The sequence below is a fragment of the Drosophila arizonae genome, chromosome 3, assembly GCF_054131065.1.
Source record: "Drosophila arizonae isolate 15081-1271.41 chromosome 3, UAZ_ARI_1.0, whole genome shotgun sequence".
NCBI classification, from domain to species: Eukaryota; Metazoa; Arthropoda; class Insecta; order Diptera; family Drosophilidae; genus Drosophila; species Drosophila arizonae.
The window spans coordinates 15,201,724-15,226,070 of NC_142923.1; the positions used below are offsets into that span (position 1 = coordinate 15,201,724).

Consider the following 24,347-nt stretch of genomic DNA (forward strand, 5'->3'; position numbering starts at 1 on the left):
TCAGAGTCAGAGTAACAGATTTTGGCTACAGATTCCGCTAACGCCAATGACCTTAATTCGCAATGGTCATAGCTCGTTTTTCTTCTGGCTCCGCCAATTTGCAGCACATATATCACAAGCGGCTTAAATCTTTCGCCCAGCCGGCCAGCAGAGTTCAAATGCAGTTCGATTTTTTGTCATTTGTATTCGCTTGTGGCACAGCGTGTGGGCCCCGAGGTGTATCTAACTCTAAAGTATGTTTCCCAGCTGAGCAGAGCACAAAACATGGATTACTACAAGGAAAGCTTTATTAGTTACAATATCCATATAATTCATAATACACTCTATAACAGCTAGACAGACACTGCTTATAGTTGTTGTTCTTATTTATTGTTAATCTTGTTCTTGTGTGTGTAAAGTGCTTCTTAAAATATAATTTGGCTTTACATATTCGGTAATATTTTGTGTAAAAATATGTTCGCGGTATTTGTATATTTGCACTATTTCAACCAGGATCTGCCCATTGTACTATTTATGTATTTCAAACAAGTACAGTAATCATAAGGCTTGCTTAATTGTATTAACTACTTACTAGTGTTCCAATATATATGTCTATGTATATCTCTTCTCAATATTTTTTCTTGTAAATATTATATTTTTATTTTATAGTTTTAACAAAATAATGCACTCTTCATACTCATTGAGAATAAATATTAATTTTGTTTTTTGTTGAAATTACTTTTGACATATATTTATATGTATAATGTTTTTTATTTATTTTTATAATTAATTTTTTTTTTTTTTTTGTACATTGAAGATTATGAAAGCTAGAATCAAATGCTATAAACGGCCAGCCGAATATCAATATCGAATGCCCTTGTACACATAAAATTTTCTTACGCAAATAACAGATAGTAGAGCAGATAGATAAACCTTAAGCTATTCATAGAAGAGTGGGGAACTTTTATGTTTATAATAATTTATTCATTAATACAAATTTATAATATTGTTAGATTATGTTTAACTCTCAGAAAGAATTAGAAATTCAAAGGTAAGAAATTCTCTCTAGAAAAGTTTCCTTTCAGACTGAAAAAACAGACATAAATTTCAATTATATATATTTAATTATAAATTTTCAACAATAAATCTGCAAATATTTTGTGTGTGAAGAGAGGGTTAAGTAATATATAAATGTTTTTTCTCTTTTGCTTAACTCTAGTTTATTAATATAATAAAGACTTAAACACGAATGTAACATTGAATATATTTGTAAAATGTGTGTATATTTTATATAATTCTGATATTATAATTGGTTAATAGATTTGCAAAACTGTGCAAGGTACTTGAATAAACTGCTATAAATTGGGCTGTGGGTTGGATCATTGCCTGCCTTTGTCTGCCTTATGACTCGAATCACTCAAACCAGTCGCATGACTCAAATCGGCTCGAATCAATGTCTCTCTCATTCTCTCTATCTCTCTCTCATTCTCCCTCTCTCACTCTCATTCTGACTCTCTCTCTCTCTCTCTTAATTTCACTCTTTCTCTCTCACTCTCACTCTTTCACTTTCATTCTCTCTCTATCTCTCTCTCAGTCTCAAGCACACTTATTTCCTCTCTCTCTCCCTCTCTCTATCTCTCATTCTCCCTCTCTCACTCTCATTCTGACTCTCTCTCTTTCACCCTTTGCCTCAATGATAATGCGGCACTGGCACTCGGAACTCATGCCTCTCATCCTCATCGCTGACATACATGCGGGTCAAGTCGGAAGCCACTGAGACATTGTCACTGCTGCGATGAGAATTGAAGATGTAAAAGACATCGGCAAGCATTAGCAAACTGGGTAAATAACAAGCCCAAACAAAAAAGCAAAACAAACAAAATGTAAATAAATAAATGATCTGAAATAAAATCAGTTAACAGAATTTCAGTGTCCAAATACAAATGCACCCGATTTGCATTCCAAATAGACGCGCCTTTTTTGACACCGCCCGATGGATAGATAAATAAATTAATATTGGAGTTGGACAAGCAACCGCCTCCAAATTTGGTTGAAATCGATTTCGCCTTAAATTGAATAATTGCCCGCCATAAATTTATGTGAGACACTGTCGAAAAAATGCCTGGCATGCTTCCGCCGTGCGGCAGGGCGACCATTCAATATATATATAGATATACAAGTATACATATAAATAAATAAATAAATATAAATATATATATATACAATATATTTATATATATTGACAGCTTGACATTCTGTCAGTTGTTCGATCAGTCGCTCGCTCGCTCGCTGGCTTTTTGGCATTTGCGCAATGTGTCTAATTGTCAATTAGCTGGCCCGCTCAATCTCAATCCCAAGAGCTCTCTAACTCACTCACTTGGCAATCTCGTTATCGTAGACCGACGCCACCATCGCACTGTACTCCTGATCCAAGTTATTTGGCCGTGCAAAGTGTGTGCCCGTCACCTCCAGGCGCTCGAACGACGACTTCATCACTGCATCCGCATTCGCATCCGGTGAACTGTTGCCCATCAGCACGCCAGCTGACTGCGATGAGACCGTAGCGCCGCAGCCGGAGCTGCTGCTGTTCTCATTCGGTGGCAACATGAACGTACAGTTGCTCAACTTGTTCAGCTTGGCCAGCGTGCTGCTCGGATTCGCTGTGCACTGCGCCTGCTGCGTGGAGGCATTCGACTTGCCCATGCCCTCGTCTTCGCCAACTATGGCGCTGTAAAGATAAGAGGGAAAGATTTCTGTGATTAGACTTGAGGAATGACAAGAAAGTTTCTAGGACTATATATCTCTACAGAGATCTTAGCTGCAATAATTGTGAATGGGCTATTAAAGATCTCTTAGAAGTTTATATCTGTCCTGTATTCATATTTGAACTATATTTGAGCTCCTCTTTATCTCCTATATGGCTCATGTATAACTATTGGTATATATTTAACATATGCTAATGCTCCAATTGAGCTGCAACAATTAAAAGGCCAATTATTAAATATTTTGGCTTGTTATTGGATAATCTCAGTCACGGTAGCTCTTCGACACACCTAAACAGCCCATCAAACGTTGCTCAATTAACCCTTTGATGGCTTGGCTCATATACATACATATATAATATATTATATTGTATTTACTAGGAGTTTATTCTCACACCCTGCGCCTGGCCCAGTGGCAATTGCTGAGTCAGCCGAGCCGAGCCGGCTTGAAACTTGTTTATTTAATAATTAAAATGATTTATGCGACTGATTGATGTGGTGCTGTGGCTTTGCAATCCACACCAAAGAGTGCAATTGCTGTCCATGTTTTTCAGCATGTTGCGCTTAATGCCGCGCGTCTGTTGTCTGTTGTCTGTTGTCGGTTGCCTCATAAATTGCAGCAAAATGTTAACAACATTCGGGCCAAACCCACAAAAACCAAAAAAGAAAAAGAGCAAAATTAAGCCAAAAGCAACAGCAACGCGCCCCATAGAAGGTCGCCGCAGTTGCGACTTGAATTTGGCCAAGTCTTCTGCCTGCTGCCGTTTAACCAAACCACAATAGAATGCAATGCTGAATGCATGTTCATATTTGTTTACCCGTTGGCAGACAGAGAGACAGACAGATAGACAGACAGCCACTCGCTGGGACATTTCGGACAGAGAGTCGACCCACACGGCTCCACTCCACCTAGAGTGAAGGCATTTCGGCTTCAGCTGGAATCGCTCGCTGCTCGTTGACTTCCTTGTGGGCCGCACAACAAATGTCAATTTCAATTTTCGCCAGGCGTCAAATTAAATTACTTTTTGGAAAATTGCATTTTGTCAACGCCCACGCGCCGCAGGCGTAAAATCCATGAAATAGCTGTGCCTCGTGCCCACTTGCTAAGGCCATTGTGTTAATTTGCGCAAAAGTTATTAATAATAAAGCAAGCCAAAGACTGCAAAAGGCGTTTGGGTTAGAGCGGGTTAGAGATTGAAAAAAAAAAAAGAAAAAAACACTTTACTGCAGATTAAGAAATAAAATGCAGCTACTTGATACAAAAGAAAAATTAAAAATAAAATAAAATAAAAACATTTACAGAAAAGATAAAAATAGTCAGCAAAAAATATATGAAATATAACAAATAATGGAATTGTAATCATAATAATATCAGAAATATAAAAAATTTAATCAAAACTTTTAAATATGTTTAAATGGAATATATGATATCATATAATATATATCATTTTTGCTTATTTAGTAGAACAGACAAACGGTATTACGTTACACACCATAATATATGAATATTATTATTTCATACCATATTATTAGATAAATAAAATAAATAATTGTGATAGAAGTATAGTAAAATATTTCGGAGTATATACCGATTTCTAAGTTAGCAACTCTAATATAATCAACATAAAAAAATTTATAATTATTTTAATTTTTTTTTTTTTTTTTACATATATCCAATTAAATTTTGTTGTTTAACTGTTCTTGCCTCGTCTACATTATTCATACATCTTCTATAGATTTGATGCTGATATCGTTGTCAATTGCTCAATAAACACTTCTGCTCAACACGTATTATGTTTCTGTCACTCATAACTTATCTACTGCAAAGCTTATCTCGTTCAATACATAGTCACAAATCCATTTCATGTTTTCATGTTGTTTCTGGCTGATTTGTCAAATTGACAATAAAATTTGGTATCGAATTTGAAGTTGCTTTAAAATACTGTTCAGTTGTCATTAATTTGTGTTGAGTGCTAAATGCCACCGAGATGTAAACATCTGCTATGAATTCAAACTGTCATAGCTATAACTAATATTCCATATGAAGTCGTTTGTTTTCAGTTTCATGTTATCTTTCACTGCGCTGTCAATCAAAATCAGCGGAGCAATTAATTGACACAGTTAGCAAATAAACTCTGGTCGGGAGTGCCCAAGTAGGAGATGCCTTGAACCTTGTGAGCAGCAGCTACTACCATTCTAGTTTACATTGCCCGCTTGACAGTGATAGATGGAGTTGAATGTTGGTCTAGTTTAGGATAATTTGCTGGTGCTGCAAAACAGCTTAAGGAAAGTCGGTATACCCATTCCGTAAAGCCATTGACAATAGGCGAGGAGTGTAATATAAATAGGGTTATATAAAGTGTAGCTTTTGTCAATCGTAAATTTATTGAATTGATAATAATGATTTATTCAATAAATAAAAATCCTTACTGATACGAAAAATATTGCAAACATTATATTTGAGAGAATCTCCAGCTCTCTGTTGGTTAGATCTTCATGAAATACAAACCAAGCCAACAATAATAACAATAAATAACACATATTTTTGTCGTTGCCCAATCGATGACTAAACAACTATCATTAATCACATTATTTATGTATATGCGAAGTGCTAACACTGAATGGGCGTGAAGATGCACATCAAGTCTCAGTCAAGCCATTCTAATGTGGTTTGGCTATTTACAGTCCAACTTATCGGCAGCTTGTCAAAGTGGATTTGTGTGCTATCAAAGATCCGCTTTTCGAATTGCTCATTGAGCTCTAATTGAAACCTGTCCCCAAGCATCAGGCACCACACCTAGGCCAAGAACTGACGCAATTGATTTGGTAAACAAAATATCACTAGTATAAATCAGTTTGGCTTTTAGCTAAGGCAGCATCAGGGTTCGAATTCGCTTAGGCGAATGCAGAAGAACTTGTTTGCGATAACTCTGAGCTCTGCACGCATGCGACAAATATCTGCGGATGCGATCTTTAGCTTGCGGGAATTTGACTTTTACTTTGGCACAAAACTCGTTTCCCATTAGCGCCCAAAATGTAGCAAAGTATCCTAATATAATAAATAAAATACCATCACAGTGTAGAATGCAAAGCAAGCATTATTGAACAACAAATTAAGAAGAAGCTTGAAACTTGAAATACCGTGCAAAGTTGTCTTTGTCTACGCGTTTTTCCCATGCTATTGAATCGAGCTGAAGATGCATTTGTAACATTTGCCAAATGTCATTTAGTATTGTTTGAGCGTTGTCGGTTTGCTTTGAGCTCCAATTAAAATTTATCGTTCATTTATTGCCTGTACCAAAGAACAATTTAAATTACTGTTTATAATAATAATGGCCCGTTGGCGAATTGGCAATTAACATTGAAGCTGTGAGTACTGATTAGGTGCACTCGATGCTTGATCAATTTATTACGCTGCGAGAAATATTTAATAACATTTATTGAAGAATAAATTAGCTTTAGATTTATAATTATATGCTCATAGTTGAGTATAAAAATATTTCATTTTATTTTAAATAATTTTTGTTATTATTTATTGTATTATTATTATTATTATTTATTTATTTTGTAATATTTGTACTTGGTATTAATCATAATAAAACATATTTAATTTTATTCACTTTAAATTTAATTTTTAATTTTATTAATTTATATATATTTTAAATTAAATTTGTCATTAATTGATAATAATATTTTACAACTCTATTTAATTTTCTTCCTCATAGGCTTCATATCACAGCTTATAAATAATTTATTATTATTATTATTATTATTATTATTATTATTATTATTATTATTATTATTATTATTATTATTGTTTATTTATACATGTATATATTATATTATAATTTAATTCATTTTATTTTCAACGTAATATTTATTTTTCGTCATCTCTTTATTCTAACTTCAGCTAAGCCTCTTTTCCCCCAGTGAACCTCATGAGTATTATTTTTGATTAGCTAACGAGGTCGAAATTGCTTTTGTGCCACGTCGGCTTAATTAATTCGTATCAATATTGATATTCTTGCTACCGTCCACGTTGCGACTTGGCACTCGACTCTATCCATCCAGTAGAGTCAAGATACCAGCGCTACACGTGCTAATCGCGATGACTTCATTTCGTGTTCAGCTGGGTGCGCTGCTGACACGGGTCAGACAATGTATCTCATGGACACAGCATTGATTTGAATTCAGTCTCAGATTCGCGAAAAGCTGATGCAGAAACTTTAAAGGTGTCAAACGACAAAATTATTCAAAAGAAAAGAGACAAAAATAAAAGCTAGGGTATTTTAGGCAGAAGGCGACTGGGAAATGCGCTGCAAGCGATTAAAATTAAGTTGAATCATCTAGCACCCAAAATTTAAAACAAATTATGTTAACTTGTTCTCTATTTTGTTTATGTAAATTATTATTAGTTATGTTGGATGGATATAACTGAGTATTTCATAAATCTTTTAGAATGCAAATTTAAATCATTTGTCTTCTAGCTTCATCGTCAGATCATAAATATATTTTGCTTGCCTTAGATCATTCGCTTGCTGAAGGCTGAAGGCTGCTCCTAAATTAAAAACATTCTTGAATTGGAAAAATTTTGAATTATTAAAATTTATGCTTCTCCTAATATCAAAACTTGATATCAATTTTAATTTTAACTCAAGGTAAACCCATATTTTACTATTGAAAAACATTCTTATAACTCTCTTTTTTTTTTTTTTTTTTTTTTTTTTGTAATACTGTACAAGAGATTTTTTAGCATCAGAAATTTTCTCTCAGTTAAGTTATATATTAATCTCAGTTATCTAAGACCGTCAAACCTGCTGCTCAAAAAGATCAAAAGTTTTCCAGGCAACCTTTTGCCTGTTGCGAACCTGCCCAAGTCGATTCAGCTGCCCAGTTTTGGTATATATTTTCCCAATATCAAGAGTTCAGGGTGCATTTATCTGTGATCATGGAGCACTGTGCAACAACAACAAATATCAAAACACGAAAAAGAGAAAAAAAGCTATCATAAACAGTACGCAAAATGCCGTTCAACATGAGCAGCAGGCGATCGTGTGAGGTCCATAAGCCTGCACCGAGATGCAAACAACTAGATATATGTAGGTACACACACACACACACACACACATGTATATGGACAGTACCGAATACGGATGAACAAGCTTATGAATAAAGTTAGGGGGTAGGCAGGGGGCACACACCGTTCTAGGCTTTAACCAACACACCAGACAATGGCCAACAATGGGCTGACATTTAGTGCGAACTGTGAGAGTTGCTGCAAGCTGCAAGCTGTGTGCTGCAAGCTGCAGGCTGCGAGTGGTGCAACGGCAAAGGCAACGACAACTGTCAACACACGAAAGTAAATGTGGAGCTGTGTGTGAAGTCGGGTCTTAAAGTTCATAAATTGCATTGAGGGCGCCATGTAAACAATATGTTTGCAGAGCGAGCGTCTTAACGGCTGCCGTGTGCCATAAATCTGTTGGCTTTCTGGGCCTTTCGGGCACTTGGTCAACGGTTATTTTCCTCTCTTTTTATGGCACTTACCAATCGCCGGTGTCGGCTGTTGGGCCGGGTCGCTGATTGCATTTGCTGCGCATGACCAACTGCAGCCAGTTGGGTACAGGCGGTGTCGGATCGGGTGTGTACCTGCCAAGAAACAGAGAGACCAAGAGACAATTAATCAGTCGATCACACACTAAAAGAGAGAGAGAGAGGGAGAGAGAGTGAGCTGAGCTACGCACCTGATGATCGAGTTGCAATGCTTGGCCTTCGGCACGGCAAAGATGTCGCTGACAGAAATGGCAGCACCGGCTGCCGCTGCCTTCTCCACGGCGGCATCTACCTCCGGTATGAGCGCCAGCTCCTCGGGCTCCACGTAGTCGGCGTCCAGGCTGCCAATGGAGCTGAGCGAGTTACGGGCGCCGGTGTGATGATAGCGCGACGAGGCGCTCGACGAGGGCGTCTCCTCCAGCTCGCTGGGGTCGAATTTGAGCGTCACTATAAGAGCCGAAAATGAGGAGCAGAGGAGAGAGGCACAGAGCATATCGAAATACACCGATTAACAGACACACACAGCCACAGTGAGAGAGATGTTTTGTGAGATGCAAGCGGAATAGATTTGAGGAGAGTTAGACATGGCGCATAGATTAGTTCAGCGATTTACGTTAGGTTGAAGAAAATGAAATGACGTTGCGAGTGGATGCGGGCGAGATTCCCATAATCAAAATTTGTGTCGTCGACAAAGAGAGCAAAAATTATTGATAACGGTATATACATCACCTTCAATTTGAGTAACTCACGTTTATCCAACGGCCCCAGCTTCTTGGCCAGCCCGAACATCGTCTCCGGCGTCCAATAGTCCGGAATGCGAGCGAATATGGAGCCTGCATCCGCCGGCAGCTGTATGCCCAGCTTATGGAGCAGCAGGACAAACGGCTGATACAGCATTGTCGTCGACTGCTCGTTGTTCCACTGGACGACCGGTATGGACTTTTGCTTGTATATGTAGTGATAGGCCACTGGCTCCATGATGGGATCCGCCTCCGCCAGGCTGCTGCCGGACTTGAGCATCAGCTTGATGTAGCAGCACTCGAGCAGCAGCTTCTGCAGCCAGACCAGATGGTACGACTTGTGCTCCTTAATAATCAGATCCAGCAAAATCTAAATAAGAAGTCGATTGTCGTTTGCTATATTCTAGGCCCAACTAAGCTCCCAACCCACCTGTACGTCATCGGATGGCTTGCCGGCGGCGCTCTCCTTCAGCTCGATGCCCGACTCGGTAGTGGCCGATGTGGGCGTGGTTAGCAGCGTTCTCTGATACTCAGCATCCTCGAACTTCATCAGATCATCATACTCCAGCAATGTTATAATGTCCTTCAGATTATTCCAATAGATTAGCGACATTCAAAATACATAATAAAATAATTTGGTACACACCTGCTGTAGCAGCTGTTGAATGATGGAAATTCGGGTCTTCAGCTTGTTGCCATTGTTGCTAAAGAGCTTCACGATCTTGCCCACGATATCATTGTTCTTTTTGCTCTGCACGTAATACCAATACAGAGTGTCCATCTCCTCCTGCGACCAGGTGCTGTAATTGCAATTATAATTACATCAAATTCTGTTTGCAGTTTGCAGAGTATCTGCTGGTCGGTTACACTGCAGCTAACCCAAGTGACAAGCTTACCAAACTGTGTGCTCCTGGTTATGCTCCTTCGTCATTTCAGTCAACGATGTTGTTGGTATAGTCAAAGGCGATTTGGGCGGAGTATTCATAAACTTGTGTATAACATGTTCAATGAGATCGGACCAATCCTGCAGGATAAATAAATATATTAATAAAAGAACAGATCTAAGTCTCTGGCAAAAACAAACTCACGTCGCATAGCTCGTAGTCCGCCTCCCAGATGCGAGAGTACGTCTTCAGTATAATTGGCTGGAAGAGCACGCCAATCTGGCCCAGGTCACCGCCAATGTGGTGCATCATGGTAAAGATGCAATCGTTGACGAACTCGCCATTGTTGTCAAAGTCCTCCAGGAGAATGCCATAGTAGTGCATGACCTCCAGAGTGGCAAATCTAGTGGGAGTAGCAGAAGTTTAAAGACTCCATTCGATTGGGCATTCATGCTTTGACTCACTGTGCAATATGCTCGGACAGTCCGATGGTCTGGCCGCCTTCCAGCTTGGCAGCACTGTCCAGGATCAGCATCAAGATGTGATTGGTCACCACCAAGTCCTGCAGGTACTGCTTGGAATGGATGCGCGGATTGAAGCGTCGCAGCAGCAGCACAAACAAGCAACGTAGATCTGAGGTGGCGCCGATCTGCAGCTGGAGCTGGTGCAAGCGCAGGCGATCGTCCTCGCTGAGGTGCGTCACCTTGTTGTACGTCTCAATGGTCTGAAGGAACTCGCGGATGGCCGTCACCACCAGGTGCATGCGCCGCAAATAGGGCTGCAGATCGCTGCCCTCCTGCTGGGCATTCAGCTCCAGCTGCTCGCAGAGGCTGACGCCCTCGTAGGTGAGGTAGCTGAGCACGTCGTAAGTGAGTATGGTGTCAATGTGCTCCATGTCCAGCTCCAGTTGAGCGGCAAGCTTCAGAAAGAACGTGACCAGCCAGAAGAAGTGAGATGTGTCAATGAGCACCTTCTGGATGAAAAGACAAAACTCGATCAGTTGGGACTCCAAGGCAATCAGCGAATCGACCTACCGTACTCGTTAGGAGCTGCTTGTGCAGCTCCTCCACCAAATAGTTGTAGCCCTTGAGCAGGAAGTCAACTGTGAACTCCTTCAGCAAATTGGATATATCATAGTTTGTGGGCATGTGCTGCACCAGACCCTTCATGTTGATGCTGGAAATGGTTGGCAAGAATATGAATATGAATTAGGCTGTCAATTACTTCAGATTCAGTAAATTCCCATTCAGCACTCACAGACTGCTCTTGCTGCGCTTGACCAGCTTCTTGCGACGCAGCTCCTTTTTGTCCTGGGGCGACATGAGCGTACGCTGCTTGTTCCTTGGCTTCGTGTTGCACGGCGGCTTCTGATGCTGCGGCTTGCCCTGGGGTCCGTCATCATCGTTGCTGGATGTGGAGATGGACTCCTGGTTCTCCACCTGGGTGGCATAGCCACAGTCCGAGAGCTCCGACTGGGAGGAGGGGCACTCTCGCTTCTGCGGACAGCACTTGCCCTTGGTCAGCTGCAGTTGGCCCGCATGCGAGGACTTCTGGCCCAATTTGACGGCCGAGACGTGCGAGTGCGACGTATAGCTGTCCGACAGCATTTCCGACAGGGTGCTCCGCCGTGAGGGCAGCGGGGCCGGCGGCTTGAAGGGCTCGTAGCAAAGGCTAGTTGCTCCACACAAGGACGATGTGGTGCGGGTCTCTGTGGCGGTGGTGGTAACGTACACCGCATTGGTAGTGCTGTTGACATTGTCAGCTGGTTGTGTTAGATTCAGCGGCTCCGAACTGACGGTAGCCGCTTCCTGTATGTACTCCTGTGCCTGATCCTCATAGTCGTCCATGGCCTCCTCGGTGCTCAAATGCTGCTGCTGCGACGAGCAGGGAGCTCCGAAAATATCGCTGGCCTCTTCGGAAGCGTTCGGCTCGTCCGCTGTCGCCCTGGCCATGGCATTCTGATACTCATGCCCCTTGCGACTAACCTCCTGCAACGTGGCCTCGGTGCCCTCGCGCAGAGCCTGACGCCGCTCATCGCTGCCCTCCTTCTTGCCGTTGCTGCTGCCGCCGCCATTGCTGCCATTGTCCGAGGAGTCGGAGGTGGGATCCGAGGTGAGCATGGGACTGGAATCGCCGCTACCCTTCTTCGGCGGCGACGTGTTACTCTCGTTGTCCTCGGAGCTCTCCGACAGCGATGCCTCGAACCACAAGTTCAGTAGCTTCTGCAAGGTGTTCACATGCTGATCCTTGTAGATCATTGCGATCAGCTGCACCATTGTGACGCCCCAGAGCGCTCGCTGCGGGCAGGTCATCAGGTAGAGCAGCAGCTTGTCGATGCTCTGTATGAAGAGATTCCACAATATGGTATTCTGCATGGAGACCTGATGGGCGCCGCTCGACTGCATCACGGGCATCAGGAAGTGGGCGTGAGTCTCTGGTATGTGAAGAATGTTGCGTAGCAGCAGGAGGCAGTTGTTGATCTGATCGCACTTGTGGGGCGACAGCTTGGTGTCCGACTCCAGAATATGTTTCATATACTCAACGACGCTCTTTGTGCTCTTCGGATCGGTGAAGGCCTCCTTGCAGCTGTAGAGCAGCTTGTTCAGCTCGAAGATGGTGTGTCGGCCCACCTCTGTGCGATTCATGATATCAACGGAGAAAAGCCACTCCACCGGCACGGTAAGATTGACCAGAATACGTATAACAGACTCCAGCACCTCATCATCCTTGGCATTCTCCAGCAATGGGATCAAATTGGAGCGCACGTTCTGACCAAAGCCAATGGCACGGCGAAAGGTGCGCAAGGTCTGATCCTCATAGGTGAGCTTGTAGTTGATCTCCTTCAAAATGGCTAGCGTCGAAGGAACTAAGTTAGTTGAACGAACATTTAACTCTCAGATACGAGACTTACCCAATGCATTGGGGCTGACCACGTAAGTGTCTCCCACAAGGGAGCCCAGCGAGGAGAAGACGCTATGCAACTGAGGCGTTGCTAGTAACCAGTCCATAACAATTTTGCTTTATTTGAAGTCTAGATTGTTATACTCGTATATTAAGGTGTGATTCCTAGTCTGCCAACTGTGGCACATTGTCAGAGTTGAACATACAAGACGATCCTTAACCAAGGAAAAAGGACGATTTATGGCAAGTGCTGAAAGTCGTATAGAAAATGGTTGACAAAATTACAGTTTATTTTGATTTAAATGCTTTTTATTTTACACAAATTTTGTTAAAATTTGTATATTTTTTTTAATAATATAATTTTTTCAATTATTAATTCTTCAGCTACTACTGAAGAATAGAGATCAGAATGATTTTCTTTGTCACAGCTAAACTATTTTTCACTGGGTAGCGATTTTATTATTATTATTGTTATTGTTATACCCTGAACCCATTTTCAATGGGTTTTGTTGAAATGTATGTAACAGGCAGAAGGAGGCGCGGCAGATCCCACAAAGTATATATATTCTTGATCAGGGTGACGAGCTGAGTCGATTTGGCCCTGTCCGTCTGTCCGTCCGTCTGCCCGTCTGTCCGTGCGTGTGTATGTGCGTGTGTATGTGTGTGTGTGTGTGTATGCGTGTTTCTTGTGTAAGCTGAAAGACGCGAAAAATTATTGAAATAGCTATTGCTCCAAGGGTTCAGGGGATCTCGTAGTCGAGCAGTCTCGACTAGAGCTTTCATACTTGTTTTTTTATTAATTCAGCATTTTATATAAATATATATAATATATAAAAAGAATAGAATATAACAAATAATATAAAAATCAATTATATTTCCTATACATATTTCCATTTACAATATTAAAGACCTTCAAGAACTTTACATATCAACGGATCAAGAGATACGAAAACAGGTTCCTATGACTTTCTATAAATTCTTAAAGGCATTTACTTCACTATGCAAATTTTATTTAATTACAAAAAAAAATCTTAATATTTATTGTTTGAAATTAATTATCAAATCTTATTTTTTATGTTATTAATTTATTTTTATTTAACGAAAAACAAATATCCCAACATCAACTGTCATTTGTGAACTACCTGGCAGATAAGCAACGGCACATGTTGCGCTCTTATGGCGAGTTAAAATTATTCAATTGAATTGAATAAGACAAATAATCGCATTCTTCGTTAAAAGCTGGCATGCAGCATTTGCCGTTCCGCAGTCGAAGCTTTGAAGTTCGTGGCACAAAGCGGGCCATAAATAGAAACCAGAGCTGCGCACACACTTGGCTGCATGTGACCAGCGCCCCAAGCGCAGAGTCTCTCGATTGCAACAAAGCACCACACACACACACACATACAGATAGAAAAGCCCTCTCGCTTTCAGCACGGCTGACATTGGGATATCTGGCCGCGCAATGTGCAAGCGCAGCAGGCAGGATAATGCGACTCGCTGAGGCACACATATACGTTGCCAACACGTGCCTATTCAGCTTTTCAGCTGATGTCGATTTGCTAGCAGCTGCAACTATAGCCATGTAACCACGCCCCCTTGACACGCCCCACCACCCTAAGACATGGATTGCAATATGGAAATGGAGAACGAGAAAGACTTTAGCCCCAATCTCCTGCCCTTGTTGTGGCATACGTAATCATTGGAAGCATAAGCATTCACAGGCATACGCAGCCCGCATGTGACTTACACACACACATATATATATAGATATCCACACTCACACACGGACACAGCACTGTTGCGGTAGTTTTCCCTTCGACTATTATGTAAACAGTTTAGCTGGTTAACAATGCTACAATGGATTTTTTATGCACATGACACGCCTCCCCATACACTGCAAGAAACTGTTGCAATCTTGCCAATGTCAGCGTGAATTAATTAATATTGATTTATAGCCCAAGCTGGCTTGGTGGGCGAATTGTCAGTGTGAGCTATTGTCATACAAAAATCGTTGCATACTTTTTAGCGGACGCGTGAAATGACGTACTAAAAAGTGCAACAAGTGATCTGAATTATATTTAGAACATCTAATGTGTGCATTGTAGAGCATGTGCCTGCATGTGAATATATTCGAATGATTGACAATGGAATATAAATAGTGCGCTACTATACTATCAATTTATATTCTACCGTCTTCAAGGCACAGTGAGATGTGTAATTGAGATTAGATTACAATTTGTATATATATTAGATTTGTATGTTATGTATATATCAACATATTTGTACTCTGAGCAGGCCAATAAACCATATTTGCTGTAAGTAATCTTACACCAAACATATATAATACAAATATGTACGTAAAATATATACATACATAAGTCATTTTCTATCAAATATTATGTGAGTGAGGTAGCTAATCACGTAGATTATATATTATTCATAGCTTATATAAAAAATGTAATCTGTGATTTGGTATATATAATTAATGCGAAAATATAAATGCATAACAAATTATTATGTATATAAAAATATATATAACTATATATACATATATAATAATTTATTATGCATTTTTCGCAAATATTATATTTTATATATATATATATTTTATTATATTTTTTTTTTTTTTTGTTCTTAAGTTTACTAAAAGCTTAAAACTAATTTAAATTTCTATCATATGCACACATCTTGTTTCTAGATTTACCTTCTACAATCACACATGCACATACATATGTATGTATATATGGACTACTTTATATGCTTTCTATACTATTCTACTGTTGAGTCGATTCGAAAGTACAGCCCCAATTCCGTTTCCGCCAGCAGTTATGAAACCAAATAAACTTTCAAAGAGAGCTTACATAAAATTTGCTTCACAAACAACAAAACAACAAAAGGAGAAAAATAAATAAAATAAAGGAATAGATAAGATTAACGATATGCGCATTGCATTTGTAATCAAAATGCGTTTTCATTCTTTCGCAAAAAAGAGAGTGAAATTCATTCAAAAAGCGAACGTATATTTAACATTTGATACGGTGCTCTAGACAACTCTTTCTCTTGCTTTCAGAGTCATAAATAAAAGTTTGCTTATGCGAATATTAACAAATCAATATTGACAAATTTTACATTGCAAATCGAAAGAGGAAATCAATTTTTGAATGGCTATCAAAACGGCATCAAACGGCTTTCAAACTCAGAGACATAACGACTGAATTCAAATATATGTATGTATATAAGCATGTATGTATGTTATCATAAACAAAAATTTGGCAACTTTTTGTCTAACACATATTTTAAGTCTATGGAATATATAAATACAGATATATACAAAATAAATAGGTCTCTTGCCTATTTCAATAGGCGGTTCGTATCATAGACCTGAATGACAATTTTAAAATATATTCAATAAGTTTTCTAAAAAAAAAAAAATAAATAAACAAATAAAAAAAAAATAAAATAAAACAAGTTTTGATTTTAAATATTTAAATAAATAAAATATAAAAAATGTGTAAAATATTTTTCTTAAGGACTTGTTTAATTTTCAATTGGTGTATAATTAACGTAACGTATCGTATCGTAACAAAAACTTAGATGACCTCATACAAAGTTTAATTTTCTTAGCTTTTGACGGTATTAGTCGCTTGCGTAGAGGAATAGGGATATAGCTACTTGATAGGAAAAACAGCAAAGCGTAGTTGATGAATCAGGCTAGAAAGTTTTAAACTTAGGACAGGTGGCATATAAATTAAACGCGAAATGTTAAAATCAATTATAAATTTAAAAAATAAATAAAAAATAAAATAAAATAAAAAACCTCGATAAATATATAATTTTAAGTGAAGTTATGTCAAACACTTAAGATCGTATTAAAAAACAAAAAACTAAAAAGCAACACAAAATGCATATTTTTCAAAATATTTCTCGAACAGTTTCATATGAGAACTCGCTTGCTCGCAGGCTGTACGGCGGGTCAGTGACTGCTGATCGAATGCATTTTTTTGCTGATCTGTTTGAATTGTGTTGAGTGAATATTTAAATTTCAGAAATGTGCTTCTGTGCATGTTTGTTATATAACAGCTCGCATACTTCCGCCTTGTGTGCTAGGAATTACAACGCTATCAAAACGAACTGGGACAAAGCTACCCAAGCGACGCTTTATTAACTTGAAACCTTAAAAACGCCAAGTTTGCGAATCAGTTATAGTTTTGAATTTGGCGCTTCGAATGGCGCAAGCTTCGTGAGCCTAAACGTTTGTTTAAAGCTTTGCTTTATGGGACGTCCAATACTAAGATAGGTCGTGTAGTACGTATTATATATTATAATGATGCTTACCCGATTCTCTTGTCTGTGTCGACTGCAGCTGTTAGTTATTCCACAGTGGTTAAAATATTATTTATATATAGTTCAATTTGAATATTTGTAGAACGTTTCTATTTTTTCGCAGCTGTAATTAATTCCACAGCTAAAAACTGTTAGTCTAAATGCACTTTAAATATGTTAATATTTGTATCGTATTTTTGGTGGAGCTTAAATGTTATGTGCAGCCTTTCACGAATGTACAGTGCTTTGCATATGATTTGTTTGTTAACAATTGGAATAAGTTTTTAAATTTGTCTTTTAAAATTCTTGAATTCTAAATTTGAAAATAAAAAATAATATATACAATATAAATTAGATGCTTTCAATATTGATCACTTTATAGAATATTCTATCATCTAAATTTACTGAAATGATTTGTGCACTTTACGCAACTCAAGTTCAATTTACGTAAAATGCAACAAAACAACAACAACAATCATTTGCACTTTTGTCAATGGCTTAGAATATTATTCACTGCCATCAACAAGCACACACAGAAATATGTAAACACATACACTTAGACTTACATCGAAGCACAATGGGTTAGCTAAATACTCTAAATTTTGTATTGCGACTCGCAAATAATTTGTTGCACTTGCAAGCTGTGCGCTTGGATTATTCCACAAGTTTGCGCTTTTTATGTGAATTTAAAATATATAATGGGTTTTTAGTTTTTTGATTATTATATTGAAAGTATATCTTGTCGAAGTGTTTCGAATCACACAGCGCAATTACACGAACCGTTCGCTTGAAGCTCGCAACGTTGAATGTTCAATGGATTCCCACTGCTGCTCCAGTGGAAGCCGCCGTTGCGGCGAGCCGAAGCTTTTTCTCACACACACAGTCGCGTGCTCACGTTCACATTCACATTGCACTCGACGTGAGACGTTGGAAGCTTCGGCCACCAGTTGCCGTTGTGCCGGCTGTCGGCTTGTGTTTGTGTGACGAAGCTCTCTTGTTCTAAGTGCTTCCCTCTCGCTCCCGCACACGGCCCGTTTGTGTTGTTCGAGTTGCTCACGTGTAGCCACAACGTGCGGCACGTTTGTTTGTCTACTCTGCTGGTGGTGTGTGTGTCTGTGTGTATGTGTGCGTGACAGTGTAACCATAATAATCACATACCGTTAAACGATTTCAAACTACGTCGCTTCCCTTCGGCAGCGACAACGACAACGACAACGACAGCCCGTTGCTCTCTATTGATTCTTGATGCTTTCGTATTGCTGTTGATGGTCGAGGTGAACGTGGAGGGGACAGTGGTGGTGGTGATGTTTATGCCAGTGGTTGCGCCCACTCTCCCTACCACACTTCATTGTCTGCTGTTGAATAACAGTTTTCGCTGTTCAGCTATTTTTACACAACATCGACTCAACAGTTGGTCAGCTAACGAGGCGTATGCGCAATGAAATGCAATGAAAAACAAAAAGAAAACAACAACACTTCACGTCGACGTCGTCTGCTGGCGCGAGCCCCAAGCACGTCAGCTCTACGCGACTGCAACAGCTCTAATGCCAATGTCAAACAGCAGTCCACATAATCGCGATTACAGACGATCGTTCTTCCTATGAGCATATCCATTGGCAAAATGCTCGAGTAAAAAATGAAAAAAAAAAAATAAAACAAGCAATTTGCCATTTGGTCTGAGTTAACGTATGCATGTGTGTGTGTATACTAAGGTGCCTCTGTGTGTGTGCTTCCATGATCATTATCAAGTTCAGGGTGAGACACATAAGCTATTGGCCTTAAAAACTTACGACAATAACTTAAAGTCAGCTGATACAGGTATATGCATGTTATTATTAATTTAATTATTGCAAATTGATTGCAGATCTTTAGATCCTGCGCTCTGAATGGGCCTGCATTGCATTGTCAAAACTTTAAAATTAAAAATTAATGGAAATAGGTGAAGAGAATAAATATTAAACAAGCAAGAAGAAATACCCTAAACCCTCCAAGCTGATATTCTAATCATTCTGCACTTTTTTTATGCACCCATACATACACATGCATCCACACGTACGTATAGGCACGCGCTCTGCTAACTGTGCAGTAAGCAGCGACTGCGCTTGGGCTGCGCTGCGGTGTGGGCAATATTATGAAAATTTATTAGTTGAATAATTTCTCTTCGAGATAGACAATCTTTATGAAACTTTCAGAGGGTAATTACAAGTCTCTAGTACTTGAAATACGTTTCTTACAAATTGGGGGCGAAAGTGGCGTGGTATCCAAAATCTGTGAATTACAAAATTTTTGTATTTATATATATACATATATGTATTTATCATATATCTGAAGATTCCAGGTCTACAAGTGTTCAAATTAGACGGAAAAAACAAAATAAAATTTCAATTAATATCGATAACAAAATTATCGGCTGAGTTATCGAAAAAAATATAATAAACTTGTACTGCGTATGGTATACACGAGTCTACATGATAAATTTCAGCTCTCTAGCTTTTATAACTTCTGAGATCTATGCGGACAGGCAGACGGACAGGGCTATATCGACTCAGCTCGTCGTCCTGATCAAAATTATATATACTTTTTGGGGTCTGCGATGATTCCTTCTGCCTGTTACATACATTTAACTAATCATTATACCCTGATTTTCCATTTTCAATGGGCTCAGGGTATAAAAAGTCGCATAAATAATAGAAAGAAATTAACGAATTATAATATTTCAGAATATTTCACAAATTGTAAATTTTGCATAAATATTCTTCATTATTTTGAAAATTGTATTATCTGAACTGCATTATTTTTAATATTCAGCATTTAGAATTATCTGTTTAACTTTGTTTCACTCTAATTGGGCATTTTATACTTTCCATATAAATACAATTTAATCAATCAGTTATTAAGCTTCATCATCAGCAGAAATTAGTTTTTAAATACGTAGTATTAAGTGTGTATACGCGCACATAACCAGAAACCTAACCGCAAACGTAAATAGCAAATGGTGCAAAGGTTAGAAACAAACACAGCCGAAAAGGACCCACAGCTACGCACATATCCTTGTCACATTCCTGACAACGCAATGCGACAACCTGTACATGCGTTGCCATAATGTGCGCAGAGCAGGTCGCGTGGTTGAAGCTCGGCGGCAGCCTGCCTGCTGACAGCCTGTGCTGCACTCTGGGATAAGTGTGGAAAATGAGTGGAAAGCATTTTGGTATTGCTGCATACTCAGATAATTTATTCAATCAGTTAGCCAATCAAACACCGCTGTGTTCCCTGATCCATTCACGAACAAAGGATACTCTACCATATACGGTCGGATAGTTGGGTTTCGCGCACGGAGTGCCCCAGGACACCACGCCCACCAACACGCCGCCCCCATTTACCAAGGGACCACCAGAATCGCCCTTACAGGAATCCTTGCCTCCTTCCGAATAGCCAGCACAGATCATGCTATCTGTCACACCACCGTATATCTTGTTGCACTCCTCCTGGTTGAACAGCGGAACTTGCACCTGCCGCAACCACTCCTCTGACTCATTAGAGTTCCATGTCTGGCCCCAGCCGCTCACATAACACATTTCGCCGTCCTGAAACTCTTGACCCTGCTTCGGCAGCTTAACTGCCTGCTTGGTCTCATCGAATTCAATTGGTTCCTGCAGCTGCAACAGCGAAATATCATAATCCGCATTTGAGAGATTGAATTTTTCATGGTTAACTATCTTTTTGATTCGGAGAAGCTGCCCATTTTTTTTAGATTCAGAGGTACCTAACCGCACGCGCAGCTGATTAGCTTTCCTTCCACTGGAGTAGAAGGAATTATTGTTAATTTCTCAACGTAGAACGTAGTCAAATGAACTTACAGGGTGCAATGCGCTGCCGTTAGTATCCACTCCTTCGAGATCAGTGAACCGCCGCAAATATGCTTCAAGAATATTAGAAACGATAATTGTAACGAGATTTGGTATGGAACATCTGTTATGTTTATAGGCTGGCCACCAACAATGCGACCATCTAGGCGCGGAGGTTGTCTGACGAGCTCATTGATTAGTGAAGGTTGCCGCTGGTCTGGCTGAGGTATCGTGCGAACGCCCGCTAGGACAGCTACTGCGGTTTGGAGAAGCAAAAAAGTCTCAAGCTTAACTGACATTGTTAATTTGACTCTAGCGGAAAGAAGGAATCGCTTGGATTTTATAAGACGGAGCCAGGCCCAGAAAACGATTGTCTAATAATTCCATTATCGAAGAATGCGGTTTTGGCATACTAAAATAATTAGAAAATAAAAGAATATTTTCACGAAACGAGCCTTGGATAAAACACACGCAAAGAGATATACAAAAGTATTTGTTTAAATGATAAACAAATCAACAATACACTTTTAGAGTTTAAATTGGCTTAGATTACTTTGAGTTACTTATTTGCTCATCTATTCAGAACTTGGTACATTAATATGAAACTGTATTTCCTTCTAGATAAGAAAAAATAAAATGCAATAATTTTCATTTTGCTTTCCTGAATTTATTTTTAAGTTTGTAATTTATTTTTCCGGGTATTTAAATATTTACGATTGTTGACAAAATTATTTTTAAAAAGACCCCAAACTCTATTTGTATGAATTGAATTATATTCATCAGTTAGCAGATGTTATATAGAGAGATCCGATTTTCCACGCTCCCAATGGACATAGATATATCTGCCATTTCAACACTATAGCACTTCAACTAGCACAGTTTCTGGAATTGAAAAAAATGAATTTTCTGAAAAATCTTGACAGCTTATAATTCGATGGTTGCACGAGTATATGTCCCAAATTAATCAATATAATATGCCAAGAAGAGTTTCAGTTATCTTAATAATCATAATTTCAATTTTTTTTTTAAGTTACTAACTACTAACATGTAACCATAACCTATCAGATTGCGTCCGACTTCAGCCAAATTTCTTTCTTGGGTAAACAGCCTGCTTGCTGTCAGGCAAGACATTTTATTTTAGAATAATTATGGGCAAATGACGAGACTATTTTATTATTGCTGCATATTGTAGGTTATTTATTTAGTTGGTTAACAAATCAAACACCACTGTGCTCTCTGATCCATTCACGAACATGGGATACTCTACCATATACGGTCGGACGGTTGGGTTTCGCGCACGGAGTGCCCCAGGACACCACGCCCACCAACACGCCGCCCCCATTTACCATGGGACCACCAGAATCGCCCTTACAGGAATCCTTGCCTCCTTCCGAATAGCCAGCACAGATCATGCTATCTGTCACAGCGATGAATTGACCGTATATCTTGTTGCACTCCTCCTGGTTAAATAGCGGCACCTTCACCTGTCGCAACCACTCCTCTGACTCATTAGAATTCCGTGTCTCGCCCCAGCCGCTTACAAAACACATTTCGCCGTCCTTAAAATCTTGACCCTGCCTCGGCAGCTTGACAGCCTGCTTGGTCTCATCGAATTCAATTGGTTCCTGCAGCTGCAACAGCGAAAAGTCATATTCTTTCGTAGGTCGGTTGTACTTTTCATGATGAATAATCTTTTTGATCCTTAGCAACTGTCCATTGCTGTGACGTTCCGAGGTACCTAACCGCACGCGTAGATCATTAACATTATATGGCCTGGAGTAGAAAGAATAGAGGTTACTTTCTGAAAGTAGAAACTGCAGTCCGAACAATTTACCGGGTGCAATGCGCTGCCGTTAGTATCCACTCCTTCGAGATCAGTGAACCGCCGCAAATATGCTTCAAGAATATTAGAAACGATAATTGTAACGAGATTTGGTATGGAACATCTGTAATGTTTATAGGTTGGCCACCAACAATGCGACCATCTAGGCGCGGAGGTTGTCTGACGAGCTCATTGATTAGTGAAGGTTGCCGCTGGTCTGGCTGGGGTATCGAACGAACGCCCGCCAGGACGGCTGCTGCGGTTTGGAGCAGCAAAAAAGTCTCAAGCTTAACTGACATTGTTAATTTGACTCTAGCGGAAAGAAGGAATCGCTTGGCTAATCCAGATGCAGTTTCTAACATTAATAAACAATCATCCATTGTCCATCCACTGTGCTGAAACAGTGTAAAATTCTTATCTGGGATGAGTGCACCATGGCACATAAGCATTCGCTGGAGGTAAAGCAACGCTTGCCGGGCTTTCTAGTTATATTGTAGATGAAAGACTAATTTATTTTCAAACTATAATCTGATGCAAGTGGTTTCATTATAAAAATATGTGATTTCAGATCTCAAATCCTTGTAAGGCTAAGACCAACGAATATTAAAGTTAGTTGATATACTATTCTGAAGAAGTCGGCTGCATCGTTTACGACCATTAAGGAGTATGTAAGCGGGGCAGAAACGTTTGTTCAAAGAGCTATACAGACTGTATAATACAGTTCATAATATAACAAGTAAGAAAGCTCCAGTCGAGACTGCTCGACTACGAGATCCCCTGAACCCTTGGAGCAATAGATATTTCAATAATTTTTCGCGTCTTTCAGCTTACACAAGAAACACGTACACACACACACACAGGCACGTACGCACACACAGGCATACATACACACACACGCATACAGACACACATACACACACACACACACGCATACATACACAAACGCATACACACACACATACACATACACACACACATACACACACAAGCACCCACGCATAAACACGCATGGGCTGCAGTGTGCGCTTACTATGAGAACTTAATTGTTTAATAACTTTTTTTATGGACGTACGATCTTCATAAAACTTTCAGATTATGATTATAACATGGATATGCATGTAATTGCCAAAGCACAAGTCTCTAGTATTTGAAATACGCTTTTTACAAAAGTGAGGGTGAGGGGGTGAATTTAAGGGTGGGGGGTAAATTTTAACAAAACCCGAAATTGTATAAATTGCATGTAAGCATACATTAAAAATTTGGAGACTAGCAATAAAGGTGTAGAAGATATAATTTTATAACTAGTTTTCGATAAGGTTTTTTATCGATAAAAAAGATCGGGATGAGTTATCGATTTTTAATGATAAACTTGATATGCGCGCTGTAATTACGGACATTTTAAAAAAAATTTGAAGTCTCTAGCTCTTATATCTTCTGAAATCGACGCGTTCATACATACGGACAGACGGAAAGACAGACGGACAGGGCCAAATCAACTCAGCTCGTCATCCTGATCAAGAATATATATACTTTGTGGGGTC

The 24,347-nt window shown here is 39.4% G+C and overlaps 3 protein-coding genes across 18 annotated transcripts; all 3 read right to left on the minus strand.

Moving 5' to 3' along the window:
* Positions 1-269: 269 nt before the first annotated feature.
* On the minus strand, positions 270-18,688 carry tim (timeless). Of its 16 annotated transcripts, none has more exons than XM_089465104.1 (15): positions 18,298-18,688; positions 17,152-17,263; positions 12,827-13,066; positions 11,173-12,766; positions 10,950-11,091; positions 10,380-10,888; positions 10,120-10,318; positions 9,928-10,055; positions 9,678-9,831; positions 9,462-9,614; positions 9,041-9,401; positions 8,483-8,738; positions 8,286-8,387; positions 2,357-2,707; positions 270-1,769 (listed from the first exon to the last, which is right to left on the minus strand). In XM_089465104.1, the coding sequence occupies exons 3-15, from the start codon at positions 12,921-12,923 to the stop codon at positions 1,670-1,672; spliced, it is 4,146 nt and encodes a 1,381-aa protein (XP_089321230.1). In that variant the 5' UTR covers positions 12,924-13,066; positions 17,152-17,263; positions 18,298-18,688; the 3' UTR covers positions 270-1,669. The 16 variants fall into 16 exon arrangements, with proteins under 16 accessions (XP_089321230.1, XP_089321221.1, XP_089321233.1 ...); XM_089465095.1 differs by having other exon boundaries at positions 17,152-17,452; XM_089465107.1 differs by lacking the exon at positions 18,298-18,688 and adding an exon at positions 17,706-18,256 and having other exon boundaries at positions 9,041-9,377; positions 17,152-17,452.
* A 1,654-nt stretch (positions 18,689-20,342) lies between these two features.
* On the minus strand, positions 20,343-21,316 carry LOC108609603 (trypsin-1-like). Its single transcript, XM_018001324.2, has 2 exons — positions 20,997-21,316; positions 20,343-20,937 (listed from the first exon to the last, which is right to left on the minus strand). Exons 1-2 carry the CDS (start codon positions 21,281-21,283, stop codon positions 20,391-20,393), a joined length of 834 nt encoding a protein of 277 aa, XP_017856813.2. The 5' UTR covers positions 21,284-21,316; the 3' UTR covers positions 20,343-20,390.
* An 836-nt stretch (positions 21,317-22,152) lies between these two features.
* Positions 22,153-23,120, minus strand: LOC149269720 (trypsin 3A1-like). The gene is made up of 2 exons (XM_089465110.1): positions 22,819-23,120; positions 22,153-22,757 (listed from the first exon to the last, which is right to left on the minus strand). The coding sequence occupies exons 1-2, from the start codon at positions 23,103-23,105 to the stop codon at positions 22,202-22,204; spliced, it is 843 nt and encodes a 280-aa protein (XP_089321236.1). The 5' UTR covers positions 23,106-23,120; the 3' UTR covers positions 22,153-22,201.
* Positions 23,121-24,347: the final 1,227 nt, after the last annotated feature.

What these genes read in the sequence shown, in the direction of transcription:
- LOC149269720 (XM_089465110.1), bottom strand. Translation starts at nt 23,105, where the DNA reads ATGTCAGTTAAGCTTGAGACTTTTTTGCTGCTCCAAACCGCAGCAGCC. An exon ending in ACGGCAGCGCATTGCACCCG is followed by an intron (nt 22,758 to 22,818) that starts GTAAATTGTTCG and finishes TTTCTACTCCAG; the next exon opens with GCCATATAATGTTAATGATC.
- LOC108609603 (XM_018001324.2), bottom strand. Translation starts at nt 21,283, where the DNA reads ATGTCAGTTAAGCTTGAGACTTTTTTGCTTCTCCAAACCGCAGTAGCT. An exon ending in ACGGCAGCGCATTGCACCCT is followed by an intron (nt 20,938 to 20,996) that starts GTAAGTTCATTT and finishes CTTCTACTCCAG; the next exon opens with TGGAAGGAAAGCTAATCAGC.
- tim (XM_089465106.1), bottom strand. Translation starts at nt 12,923, where the DNA reads ATGGACTGGTTACTAGCAACGCCTCAGTTGCATAGCGTCTTCTCCTCG. An exon ending in CGGACTACGAGCTATGCGAC is followed by an intron (nt 10,056 to 10,119) that starts GTGAGTTTGTTT and finishes TTTATCCTGCAG; the next exon opens with GATTGGTCCGATCTCATTGA. An exon ending in AACCAGGAGCACACAGTTTG is followed by an intron (nt 9,832 to 9,927) that starts GTAAGCTTGTCA and finishes TTGCAATTACAG; the next exon opens with CACCTGGTCGCAGGAGGAGA.